The 13770-nt window shown below is 40.7% G+C and overlaps 1 protein-coding gene across 1 annotated transcript; it reads right to left on the bottom strand.

The window, feature by feature from the left end:
* Positions 1 to 5258: 5258 nt before the first annotated feature.
* Positions 5259 to 13415, bottom strand: ca4a (carbonic anhydrase IV a). Its single transcript, XM_044041201.1, has 8 exons — positions 13304 to 13415; positions 9399 to 9443; positions 8869 to 9033; positions 8623 to 8768; positions 7848 to 7940; positions 7691 to 7757; positions 7440 to 7606; positions 5259 to 6931 (listed from the first exon to the last, which is right to left on the bottom strand). The coding sequence occupies exons 1-8, from the start codon at positions 13368 to 13370 to the stop codon at positions 6752 to 6754; spliced, it is 930 nt and encodes a 309-aa protein (XP_043897136.1). The 5' UTR covers positions 13371 to 13415; the 3' UTR covers positions 5259 to 6751.
* Positions 13416 to 13770: the final 355 nt, after the last annotated feature.

Raw genomic sequence — 13770 nt, 5'->3', positions numbered from 1 at the left:
CCTGTCTCGTGCTGGACTTCTGTGGCCCCTGACACATTTTTCAGAATCCTTTCATCAGAGTCACTTTTCAAACACAGACACAATCATGTGCGTGGTAGTTGAAAAACGCGTCAGATCTCCTTATGCTGGAAAACCGGCCAGAAATTTAGTGAAGCCGGGAATGTCAACCTGAAGCTCCACTTCAGTTTTCACGTGTTGCCAGACCCCTCACCTCACACTGGCCTGTGTCCTGAGAACAATGAAGTCCAACTGAGTTGTTGTCAAAAATAGAACAACCTTTGGCACTTTAAGGCATCTTTGTTTCTGTTAGAGATGTGGCCCTCTGTTACTCCAGCCTGAGCCTGCTTCCTGTTGACTGAAGTCTCCTCACTCCAAGTCTGTACTCAGGTCGCCTTCATAACTGAAGTGCCATGATATCAGCCTCCTCACGGCCAACTGTGTGCATATATTTTGATTTCTTTCAATGCAATCTCCCGTAGGACAAATACTGTACAGTTTGTTCTTGTGAGAGCAAATTTATTCAGATAGGGTTTAATTCAGGTCAGCATATCATATCTTTGGTGATGCCAATGCTTCTTTTCAGAACTGCACACCCTCACCCTCTCGTATATCTCTCATATATCTTATCAATACAGACAAATGAAGAGAAATCAGTTCCTTCTGGTTTACACTGTGTCCTTTGCAGCTGATCCAGATTTATGAATCAATACTGTGAGACTCGACTGAGGCAGCAGTACACAGAAGGTCTCTGTACCTGCTGAATGACCAGGTTTTTGAGCAGTAGAATTCACTTCTGAAACTTTTTATGGATCCTTTTTGTATTTTCAGTCACACTCCAACCTGTCTACAGCCTTCACTTCACTGGGCCAAGCAACATCTAAACAATGCTGAGCTGAGAAACACAGAGAGAGCTGAAAGGCTCAATCAGCACTGTGTGATCTCACGTGACAATGACTTGAATGTGACAGTCATTTGTTTACGATTTTATTTTGGTGCCACTTTCTTCCATATCAGTGAATCCACTTTGAACTACAGTGGGACAGACTAATCCAGATCATATTCCCAAAACTGCTGCCCTTGAAGGGATTATCGTAGTCAACCTATCACTTTGGCTGACTCTATTGGAGCAGCCTCAGAGCCAGGTTTGTGTGCTGTCCTGCCTCCACTTACATGGGTCAGACACTGAGAGCAGTGGGTTGCCTGCACATCTCCTCACAGAGGTGCTGCTTAAACACCCCACGCAGCCCCATCTCCTAGAAATGACATTTCTATACAAATTAAACAAATAAAAAGGTAACTCTTTACATTACAGCACGATAATAACATGGTAATAGTAGGATACTATTTTGTAATAGGGAGGTAATACTATGTTAATGCCATCTTATGTCTATGGCATTTTCCAGCTGGGAAATATCAATGAAAATAGCGCAGTAATAAGTAGTTAATATTACATTAGAAACATTATTTCCAAAGTACTATCCAGTTTATAGCTTAGTAATGAAACGCTGTGTTCAGTTTTGTTATAGGGTGATACGGTTTGGTTTTGGGTCAGGCTTGCGTTTCTACTAAGAACAGTACCTTCACTTTGTAGGCGAGGTGTGGGCTGTGCTGAGTGGCCACGTAGCATGATGTAGTGCCAGGGCAGCGACAACAAACGACGACATCAAACGTGACTCAATGGAGGACATCCATCAGCTCCATTTGTCTCAACAAGACGTCAAGCTTTGTATGAGAATGGACTGCGGTGCCGGTGTTTGTCTCGACTTCCATGGGATATTTACACTGATCACAAGGGACTGACATTTTCGTGGGTGGAGCCTCCCTCATCGTACTGTACCATTTTACCATGCTACCAAAAGAGAAGGGTACCAAAATGCATGGACAGCATATGTGCGAACTGAACTGCATAGGTACGTGCAAAAAAAAAAAAAACATTCCGACAACAGAAGAAGTAGAAGCCATGGATAGTCATCCAAGCCTCGACCTGGTGACCCTTGAACCGGCTGACACCCCAACTCCCCTGCCTGACAGGCCTTTCAGCTGCTCCGCCCGAACCAATTCAATTCAAATTCAAAAAACTTTATTGATCCCCAAGGGGAGATTCAAGGTCCCAGTTGCTTTAGACATCACACACAACATACACTTACAACATAAACAGTATCATAAAAAAACAAAAACAAATCCACATGAATACTAGTACAGTAAAATACTAAATCAAGGCATGAATGTACTATGTAATAGTAGTGATGTAGGAACTATAGCAGTGCAAGGATAGGTTTGAAGTAATAGGGTAACAGCCATTGGTCAGGTACTAAGTTAGGCCACAGTCCACACTGGGGGATGGAGGGAGGGGTTATGCATATGGGCTAATATAGCCAGTAAACAGTGTTGTAGACAGTGTAAACAGTAAACAGTGGGCTAATGGACAGTCAGTACACAAACATTCTTATAGACGCTGAGGGAGACTTGTACCGCCACCCGATGATAAAGTGGAATACTACCATGCAATACTGCAGGGCCCTATAGTACCCGCAAGTATACCAGGACCTTTAGGCTACTATCAATGAATGTTTGTGACTCCCATATTCTAAAGTTGAAATTCAAGCTCCCTCATGTCCCTCACAAATGCTCTGTTATTACCAGGCTTTTATTTGTAGATTACTAATACCAGGACATCATAAAATTTCCCTATTACAAATGTCCATATTATACTATTGCTGTTACTATGCTGTAATGTGTTACCAGTAAACATGATCTTATCTCGGTGACAGAGTGTTAAATTTGACCGCAATGATCTCTGACCTCCCACGCAACCTCAAGCGTCACTGAACAAGTAAATGATGATTTTGAAAAGGCTGAAGAGGTTAATTTCCACCGCTGCAAATGTTTCATCGTGAGCAGCGACCACAGCTGGCGGACACTTCTGTGAGTCACATCCTTGACGGTGCCATAACCAGGTTAGCAGGTGTATCAATCTGATTAGAGAAAAGTTGATACGGTCACAAATATCTCTGAGCGATGGCTCTGCGAGACAAACCTATTGCAGCATCCGTCAAGCAGCGGCAGAAAGTGGAGACATCGCATCCTGTGGATGGGCAGTTAAGGTGACACTGTTTGTTTTTCAGTGACAAAAACTGGCCCACTGACCTTTAACTGCAGCTCACTATCTGATGGGCTGCTCTGGGTGTTTCAGGGAGGGTCACATTCAATATGAGGATGCCTCTGCTTTCTCCTGGGTAGAATGGTGTCTTTTGTCCCACAGACCCGTGGGACAGGGGGCATTTGAGGGGAGATTGTATGGGTGCTGCTGTCTGTTGGAGAATAAGGTACCACTGCAAGATATTAGGCATCCATCCCTTGATCCTCAATTCCTCCTGATGCTTAACTGAAGTGACTGAAGCAGGGGAATGAAGGGGAGGCTTTCATTGCTGCTTTTGTGTATAGTCTCTGTCTTCCTAAGCATGTCCATCACAATAAGGCTTTTGATTTCTTAATGACAAGTGGTGGGTGTAGAATAACTTAAAAGGGGAAGAACTTTGAAAAAGCACCTGCAACCTATATGAGACGACAGATGTCTTATACATTTAGTGTGTTTGTGTTACCCCTCTTTGATTGTGTGCGTGTGAATTTCACAAACTGTTTAAACCTGTGATGTCTTTAAAAGACACTAATTGTTGGGGCATGAATGGGGGACTTGTATATAAAGGCTGTGTTTACTTGCCCTATAAAAATGTAAATCTAGTCTACATGTTATCTTCGGAATCTGCTTTATCTTGTCATTAGACTGCCTTTATGACTGGAGAAGGAAGTTTAAAAACTGATCACTCCCCTGCACCAAAGACCATAGAGAAAACCAGCATTTTCAGCTCATGGGGACACAGCAACTGCTGCTCTAATTACGACTTAGCTCATTCTGAACAGAGGATATCAAGCACCAAAGTCACAGTAAGATACAGTGGCAGACGAGGCAGGTATAGATTTTTATTCACCAGCTCTTACTTACTTCTAGCTCTTATTTGTACCCAAATGTTTAAATGCACTTTTGTAAGTCGCTTTGGATAAAAGCGTCTGCTAAATGACATGTAATGTAATGTAATTTCACTATTCTCATGTTTCAGAGAACCCGATTGATTCTTTAACCTAAAGTTCATTTGTTTCTCTTCATTTCAGAGAACTGGGGATAATTCCTTCACCTAAGGTTCACTGTCATGTCAGTGTACTAATGTCACTGTTACGCTGCTGCCTTCCCTCAATAAGGTGCGATATAAAAAGCATCACCCTGTGTCTCCACAGACACGAAAACAAAGCATCGCTATACTTAAAAAAAAAAAAAAAGAAAAAACAGAGAGAGACATGTGGAGCTGATAGACTTAATCAGCATTGTGTGAACTTATTTGACAATGGTCTGAATGTAACAGACATTTGTTTGTATTTAAAAGATGCACACTACAGCTTTATGGCTTCCACGCAAAGCTCTTTTCCAGTATACAGTTCTAGGAATACTCGACTCTACTCAGGCATGTCATTACTGTCATTACTATAGGACCTCATCAACGTGGGCTAAAAAATAAATAATAAAAACGAGAATAAAGTTTCTTTTTATCATTATCTAATGTATTATTATTGCATTGCAGCAGCACACAGATGTAATCGGCCTTATCCTTGCAGTTGACCACTACCAGATATTTCCTCCTCCAGTCCACAAAAGAGATAATTTCCTCCAAGTCTGTGTTAGATTAGATAAAGTATTATTTCGCTTGAATAATAATTATGACTTTATTCTCATAATATTATGACTTTATTCTTGAAAGATTACAACTTTATTCTTTTTTTTTCTTAAGTTTTGCCCTAATACTCTGTCGTACTGTACCTAATGGAAAAGCAAAAGAGTCGAGCCGAGTAGTGCTCCTTAATAATGGAAATAACTCAATACAATGTCATCTGGTGTGCATGCCTGTGTGTGTGTGCTTGTGTGTAGTGGCCTCTATCACATCAGAACAAATCAATTAGAAAAGGATTAAAGGATTGAGATGCGTCAGTGTTCTTGGACTCTCCTGACAGACTGAAGGGGAATCGGACAGGAACGTGAGAGGCTTGTCTGCGTGTCTGAGCTAGCAGACAAACAACAGAGCCAACAGAGTCTATTTTCTCATATCACTTTTCACAGCGCACAGAGAGGTGGGCACGGCTGACACCGAGGCTAAAAACACTTTCAAACTCTGGCTCAAACAGCTTGAATTAAGCAGAGGAGACTGCCATTAAAAAGGCATGTACTGTAGGTAGTTTATTGTTCAGTTGGAACACATTCCCCATATTATGTATGATATTTTCAAGCATGACAATCTCTTGAACATCAATTGGTCATGAGAAGCTCACTGCTTCATATGCTGTATGCATTCAATACTATAAACTTTGCAATACATAAATAACAATAAACAACTGTGCATCTCATATTAATATACACATTCAGTACATAAATACACATGTACAATGACACAGCATAGAAATATAACTTGATGCCTCATGAAACAATGGAGAACATACAAATTCCTTGCTCCGTCATCACAATATATCTTGCTGGCAGTCTGCACAGATCTCTCACTAGAATACATGATGAGTCCTGCTGAATAAATGAGTGAGAACTTAGCGTGGTGTAATTCACAGTCGATAACATTCAGTGCATCCGAGACCCTGTAGTAATACAAGCCATAAACACGGTCACATGATGAGCTATCTGAACTTCAGTTGGTCATCAGTGGGAAATGGAGTGACTGAGGTGAGTGTGTGTGTGAATTCAGCCAGTGCGGTTTTGTGTGTTCAGCATTCAGCATCACTCCATCACCCGTGCATATGTAGTTAATGATGAACATCTGGGATGTCGGGACACGTGGATTGATGCGAGCATCTGAGATGTGTGTGGTCACGGTTTGGTTTACAAAAAAAAAAAAAAAAGGGTGACACATTAATGGTTGCTGGTTTTTCAGAAAGGTTGCTATCGCATTAGTATATCTGAAGCTTCATTTGTGTCATCAGCTGTCTTTATTCTGTGCCTGTGGGAGGTGGGAGAGAGAGAGAGAGAGGGAGAGCAGCTCCTGCACTCACAGAACAGCATGGATGCTCTTCATGGGGAGAAAAGCAATTCTCCAACAGCTGCTGACTGAGTGGATGTGATGGTTTCACCTGATGGCTGCACTGTGTGCTCCCCGACTTTGAAAAGAACGAAAGGCCAAACCGCTGACTTGTTTGACCGCTGGCTTTTAAATGGCGGCAAGACTCAGTTGCTGCTATTAATAGGTCCATGTTGTTCCCATGCCCCACTGAGACCAACACACCATGTGCCGGGTCATGAGGCTGGCATCAGCACAACCATCAGTAAGTCACACCGACATTAGCAGAAACTAAATTTACCTGACTTTGGACAAGGTGGATGTGGTTTAAAGTGTCTGACAATGAGTGATGTGCTTCTATGCTGGTGTCTGTAGGGTAACGGTGTCAAGATTTTGAGTAATTTGCACTCTTGAAATAGGACTTACTGTTTGTCTTTATTACACATGCGTGAATGCTGATCAAATCCTTACAGCACGTTTCATAAGGCATTTCGCCAACGCCCTTGTCATTTGTGTTGTAAGGAAAGAACACCAAGTGAGTCATGCCTGCACTACAATGTGGTTGATCATCTTAGCAACCATGCAAGGACAACAATACAAACTTCAGCTGAAGAGTCACACAGAACAGCAGGGGAAACCTCGCGCTAGTTGGGCTGAGACAGTCCCAAGGCTGTTGCCATGGCGGCAACAAGGAGAACAGCGCTAGCCAGGATCACCGCACTTCCCGACCGGTAGACCTGTCGGCCGTTCAGAGGCTGCACCGGCCTGAAAGTGTCCACCATTGGCTTTCCATCATGAAACTTCAGTTCAGCGAAGGCTTGCAGCTGGAGGAACAAAAAAGAAACACAAATGTTCAGCTCCAGTTTCTGGTGGAAAATGAACTGTACAGTACTGACCAACTCATTTTCTAGGATTGTTTATTGGCAGTTATTGACTGCACTGTCCATAATTTGTTCGTATAAGAGTGTAATGACCTTTGAATAATACTTATTTGGTTTTTCAAAGCCTTGCAATAAGCCTTTGATGTACTTTAGGCAAGGGCCTTCTTGATGGAAGCAGCCATGTTGTGCTGCCATTTGTCTATAGCAGCCCAAACGGAGAAACCAGCCTACGTAGATGGAATTTGAGAATTACTATTTTGTTTTCCAGGCTTTTTGCCTCGTTAATCCATATGGAGATGTTAGCAAGTTAAATTCCCTTGAAATCTTTTCATATAGTTTTATCAAAATAGCAGGTGCAAAAATGATCAAATACCGCATAAAAGATTTATTTATTTTATCAAGTACATTACATTTGGAACCAAAAAGTCTGTATGCTGTTTTCCCCACTTACCTGATCTGTGCTCAGAGGGATGGGATTCTCAAACAGAGTCCAGATCACAGCCTGAGAGCAGTCTGGAGTGGTCAGTGAGCCCTTGTAGCGGTAGTAGTTGGTCATATTCTGCTCTGATGGGATCAGCTGTGCCAGGGAGATACCAGAGACGAGAGTCGTGTTTGCATCTGAAAACAGGAAGGAAAGAAAAATGTGAAAAAATAACAACAATCTTATGGCACCGTGTTTTTAGGCGCTCATTAAATACCTACTTGGCGTTTTGATGCTCCGCAGAGCGTTGATTAGGGGGTCATACTTTCGGTTTCCACTATTGGATGCCTGATGGACAGGAAAACAATTGAGCACTCTTTGTTCTCAATGTTTGTAAGGTCAGTTTCATTGCAGCCATATGGGATTAAAATGTGTTACCTCGTAAAAAAAACCAAGGACGGCGACTCCCTCTTCGTCCGCTAGTGCTCTTTTCAGATCAGTGTAGTGGCTCTTCATGTGGACAATATGCACCTGTAGATAACAGATCACCAGTGTTCAAAGTGTATACACTGTATATATTACCTGAACATTTTATTAATTAAAAAAGCCAAATCTAGCCAAACCTTACAATCATTGTATTCGCACACAAAAAAAATCAATAAACTGATCTAATTAAAAACTATGTTATCTATGTATCCAAAACCTGCTATGCAATGAGCTTCACTGTTGTCTAACAACACACCAGGGTGCCACAGTTTTACACTCACATCATCACCATTATAATGAAGTCACATCTTCAGAGGCTGTTCTCTTTCCATAAATAGTCTCTAATGACACTAATGTGTCAAATCCGCTGCTCAAAATAGTCCCTCAGCATATACTCCATTTACTGCTGTCGCTACAACAACATTACTAAGAATGAATCTTATATTTGTGAGCAGTTGCTCACAAAGATGTTAGTGACTTGGAGCTGAGAGCCCCTGATATGTTTAGGGAGTCAGAAGGTTTGAACAAAGAGTTTATTTCTTATCAAATATAAGGTACTATATATTCAACTTAATTAATTGATTATTCAAAGTACTTTTTGTACTATTGTATAGATATATATAGTCCTTTATTTTCACTGCATTGTTATGTATATACACAGCAATATGGTCAAAAACAGAGAATGTGTGCGTGTGTGTGTGTGTTTTGTACAGGCAGCTAAAGATACCTCCATTGGATACTGCTCTCCATCGATGGTATGTTCAGAGCCAGGCCCTCCATTAATTCCCCAGTGGAAGTGGAACTGTACAGCCTTGTAGCTGTCCGGCAAGCCTCCACCTGAGATGGTGCGGTGATCAGGAACTGTGACCTGAACTGGTGGAGACACAACACACTGTACATCAGACACGAGGAGTTCAAGCAACAGCTTCTTAGCACCAATTAATGTTAGGTGATTTGTGGAAAATACTCGTACCCGAATGGCCGTTGTTCTTGATAGTGCCTCTGAAGATCTCCTGGTAGTTGCTGAACTTGAAAGGAGTCAGACGCTCGTCTTTCACAGTCTTTCTGGTGACAACATTGATGGGAGACTGTCGTGTTCCTGCACAGTTGCCGTTGGCATGGCTCCACTTCTCAGGTGCTAAAACAAGGACATATCCGCGTTACACAGGTTGGACTGACTGTTGTCTGGGGTTTGATGACTTCACATTTCACACGTGGAGTCCCACAGGGAACAATACTTAGTATTTTGCAAGTTCACATTTATTAGACATTTTGGTAAAATATCATTTTTTTTAGGCAGTTCCCTTTTTGGTAAAAAAAAACCCCAAAAAACTGTAGTCCTTGCTTTTATCAACTTTGGGTTTACTTTTAGTTTTTGTTCCAATCACAGTGTGAAAAAACTGTCAAACAAGCATCTCAGTGGTTTTAAAAATACAGTGTTATTATTATTATTATTATTATTATTGTTATTGTTAGAATTAATTATGTAATGAATAAACTTACCGTTGCACTGATGATCACATGTGAACTGGGACTGATAGCACCAATCTGAAACATAGAAAAATAAAATCCATTTTGTCAAGTCAAAGTTTTAATTGACAAAATTCAATGCAAGTTTTGATACTGAAAGCCAATTTCGTGCGATTGTGGTGCTGGCAACTGTCCAGTTCAATTTGATGTTTATTTACAAATGTGCCGTTTCATTAGTTTATTATTTTTTCATTAGTGCAAACAGTGAATTGTTCTAGCCTCCAAAACACAGGAACTGTCTTCTTATTTACAGAAACCCTGGTGTTTCAATACTATCATAATAAACACAGAGACAATCTTCAGCATCAGTGAGGTCCCGTTCTCACATGTTCGTCTGGGGGGTTATTAATATTTCACAATTGGTTTGCATGTTTCCTCCCGGTTCTCAAATATGTGCAGCTTTCTCACAAATCAAATATTTATGAAAAACACACATACCATTCAAAAAAGAGAAAAAAGATGGGGAGGGTTTCCCACTCTGTTAGTACAATTGTTTGAGGACTTGAGGAGTTCGTGAAGGAAGTGTTATTTTTCCTTTGCCGTGTTGGTAAGACTTTTCCTCCTGCTCTGGCATGATAATGGGAACTGAAAATAAATAAAGCAGGGGGGGTTATGCTCACAATGCAATCACCGTTACCGTCATATCAGTGCTTGTTAATGGCACGTTTATTGCAGCAGGATGCAGTGTGAACAAGCAGTGAAAAAAGAGATCAATAAAAATACATCATTGTACAGCTCTCGCAGCCGCTGCGCTGCCACCTGGTGGCGCTATGCCCTTGACTCAGTTTTAATCCCCTTATGTTTCTTGGCCAGGTCTCTTGTCTCGTGTCAAGTTTCGAGCCATGGCCACGCCCCTTTTGAATCTGCAAGACTTTTTGATAATTGTAAATTTTTTATGCGCGTAGTACAAACTGACACATTCTTCATGTTGCTATGATTAACGTGCTCAGGTGAGTTTGTTCGTTTACAAAACGTGCAAATCGATAATAAAAGGGGCGCCAAATACACAATGGCTTCCTATTGAGTTGAGGCCATGGTCACAATAGACTTTTTTGCTTGTCTTGGGCTGTTTCCACCAAGTTTCATGGAACTTTTTCCATGAAACTTTTTTTTTTTCTGTTTTCACCAATCTTTAAAACATAAAAAAACAGTTATTTCTATTCCCAGGAATTCCAATAGGTCCTCACAACACTGAGAGTCCTCGGGCCCTAATAATAATGATAATACTGTTGATTTCAGACTCACTTCTCACACTGTGTAGATCAGAGGCCTCAAACTTAGGTCCCGTGGGCCAAATGTGGCCCCCCCATCTATTTCATGTGGCCGTCCACTTAATATCAAGTTAAAATGTCTGTTTTTGATATTTATGTATTTTATTTTAATTGTGATAAATATACACATTTATCCCCCACATAGTTGAACTATCTCTATCTATCTATCTGTCTGTCTGTCTGTCTGTCTGTCTGTCCATCTCCCCTAAAACTAAAATTAAAACTAAATAAAATATTTTGGTGGTGTTTCAGTGGTGTTTAACTGAGGTAAACAATAATAATACAATAAAATAATAATAATAAAAACAACAACTTCATGCTGTCTCTAAATAAATCTCACATAGTGATGTGTATGTGGCTGCTCATCATAGCCAATCACATCTCTGTCCGCATAAATCTCGACCAATCAGCGCTCGGCTGTGCCCAGCAGCGCAGCGCAGAGGAGATAATGAAGAGTGCGAGCAGTGAATGGATCTCACTGAGGAAAAGTGACGAGATAAAGACGAAAAAGACAGCGTAACGAACGCGGAGGCCACGCCCACCTCGCGAGAGTCCTCTCTGTGTGTTATTTGTGCGCTACTCACGTGCACAACCAGTTCACTTCTAGAATTTCGAACCGCAGCATTAACATGACCAGGTTTTTCCTCCGCATTAACTTTTCTCTTCAACACAAACCTGAGATAAAACCACATTTAACCCACGAGCGTCTGTGCGTCTCTCTGGAGTCACGCACACCTGTCCACAGCTGCTCCGCGTGTGGCGCGCGGGCGCAGCAGCTTCCACTCTCTCTCGCTCTCTCTATCTCTCTCAGCAGTGAATGAAATTAGCAGCGCATCCACGGGATCCGCGCTGTGTTAAAGGTGCAGTGCGTAAAATGTGGCACCTTATCCTTCCCTTCGTAGTGTGTTGGATAAACTTTGTAGCCTTCAGTTTTCAACAGATGTTAAGTTTGTTTAGTTTGTGATCTGCTGTGCATCATGCATATGTCACACATTCACATTCATTCTCACCCCTGGTCTTAACCTATAGTCCCCATCTGTGGGAGGAAGTCCCTAACACTAACCATATAGGGCTGATAGTGTTAATCAAAAACAACAGTTCAGGAAAGAAAACATTTACATTTATGTGTGTGTGTGTTTGTATAATAAATAAGATGTTATTTCCCATTATTTCATCTTCCACTTCATCCAATAAAATAAAACAAAAGGATTTCACCTACATTTTCACTCTAAATATATGTATATGTTTTTAATTTTTATTTACTTTACTTGTTACTGTAGCAGTATGATACATATACGTATATATGTTTTTTCAAAACTAAATTATCTACACAAATCCTATAGACAGTTACTTTATCATTTGACATTTTAATGACCTCCGATTCAGTTTTATATATTTTTTCCACTGTAAAATGATAATACTACTAATAAAAGAAATGATTCATGTTGTGGTTGATTGATCAGAGTCATTTTTTCCAAACTTGCTCAAGTCAAGACATTGCATTGTTAATTTTGTGAATGAAGAAAGCCTTTTCTTCAAAACCATGAATAATATACAGTGATTCAACAAATCACTGATTTCATATTCTAATATTGTCGGTGATCAGTGTATAATAATGATAAATAGAAATGTTGTGTTCATGGCTCATTAGTTATGATGTGACTGGTGATGATGATGATGATGATGATGACGCTGAATAAATATGTGTTTATCTGTTGTTATCTTTGTTGTCATCGTGGTTTCTGAACCTTTTACACTGAATTAATGAGCTGCGGTTTTTATTTGGAGAGACGCTTCTTCTCTGCGGCAACACCTTCACTGACGCAAACGACTGTCAGTGTGTGGATCTGAGAGCAGGTGTCTCTCTCCCTCTGTCTCTCTCTCCCTCTCTCTCTGCATCCAATCGGTCTCGTGCGCAGGAGGCTCAGCGTGTGTGTGTGTGTGTGTGTGTGCAAGGTGCGGAGGATGACACGCAGCAAAACACAATGATGGGACTGAGCAGGTGGAAGCGGTCGCGTCACGCTGGAACGGGTTTGGTGCTGTTATGATGCGGAGAGAGAGAGAGGGGGGAATTTTGGGAAACGTCTCCAAATAGCAAAGTAAGTCTCTCTCTCTCTCTCTCTCCCTCTCTCTCTCTCCCTCTCTCCCTCTTCATATCAACTTTCTAACTGAATAATGCCTCTGAAAAAACAGCTCTCTGATCTGAAATGTATAGTTATAAATGAAAACATCCGTTTTCTAATGGAGATCAATTCATACTTTCATATCTTGACCCCGAGATAATATCAATATTAATATCAATATTTATAATAATCAATAATAATATATCTATCTATCTATCTATCTATCTATCTATCTATCTATCTATCTATCTATCTATCTATCTATCTATCTATCTATATGCATATACATAATAACAGGTCTTTCCCTTTCATAATGTACATTTCTGATAAAAATGTCCGCCTTTTATGTTATTTTTTTCTTCATTGAATAATCTGGGATCTGTACAAATCGTCTAAAATGAAAATAGAGGCACCTTGTCACGTGAATAAATGAATCATTAAATAATAATTCTATCCAGTTATGAATGAATGAAAGGACACTCACCTGCTCCAGTGCAGACTGTCCACAGTAAAGATGATGCCAGCAGAGTGAACATGAGTAGCCGCTGCATTTTTGGAGCGTCTCTGTTTGAAGCGAGTGAAGGAAACACAATGACTGCTTTTCCCCCGATGTGATCGCATTCTTACAGGGGGGGTCTTATACCAATCTATGAGCAAAGCCGACAGGAAAAAAAAGAGTGGCCCCTCCCACTTTGGATATCGCCTCCAATGAAGATCAGAGGGAGAGGGGGGTGTGATGGTGGAGGTGAGGGAGGCAGGATTTTTTACATTTTTGTCAGGGTGTTGATAACTTGTGTGAGAAGTGAAAGTGACAGACAGAGATAATCAACTCACTGATCCACAGGTAATAATATTATAACAATACTCAAGTAAATGTTATCATCAAAGGTTAAAATACCACAGGATGAATTTCTGAACATTTCTAATAATAATAATATCAGGTGAATTACT

Source organism: Solea senegalensis, linkage group LG13 (assembly GCF_019176455.1).
Source record: "Solea senegalensis isolate Sse05_10M linkage group LG13, IFAPA_SoseM_1, whole genome shotgun sequence".
In the NCBI taxonomy this organism is placed as follows: domain Eukaryota; kingdom Metazoa; phylum Chordata; class Actinopteri; order Pleuronectiformes; family Soleidae; genus Solea; species Solea senegalensis.
Note: the sequence above shows the minus strand (reverse complement) of the source record. Positions and strands in the feature narration are given on the sequence as shown.

Excerpts from the sequence above, each read along its gene's own strand:
- ca4a (XM_044041201.1), bottom strand. The coding sequence starts at position 13,370 with ATGCAGCGGCTACTCATGTTCACTCTGCTGGCATCATCTTTACTGTGG. Across the intron at positions 9,034-9,398 it reads ATGTGATCATCAGTGCAACG|CACCTGAGAAGTGGAGCCAT; the intron begins GTAAGTTTATTC and ends TCCTTGTTTTAG. Across the intron at positions 6,932-7,439 it reads TCCCTCTGAGCACAGATCAG|CTGCAAGCCTTCGCTGAACT; the intron begins GTAAGTGGGGAA and ends TTGTTCCTCCAG.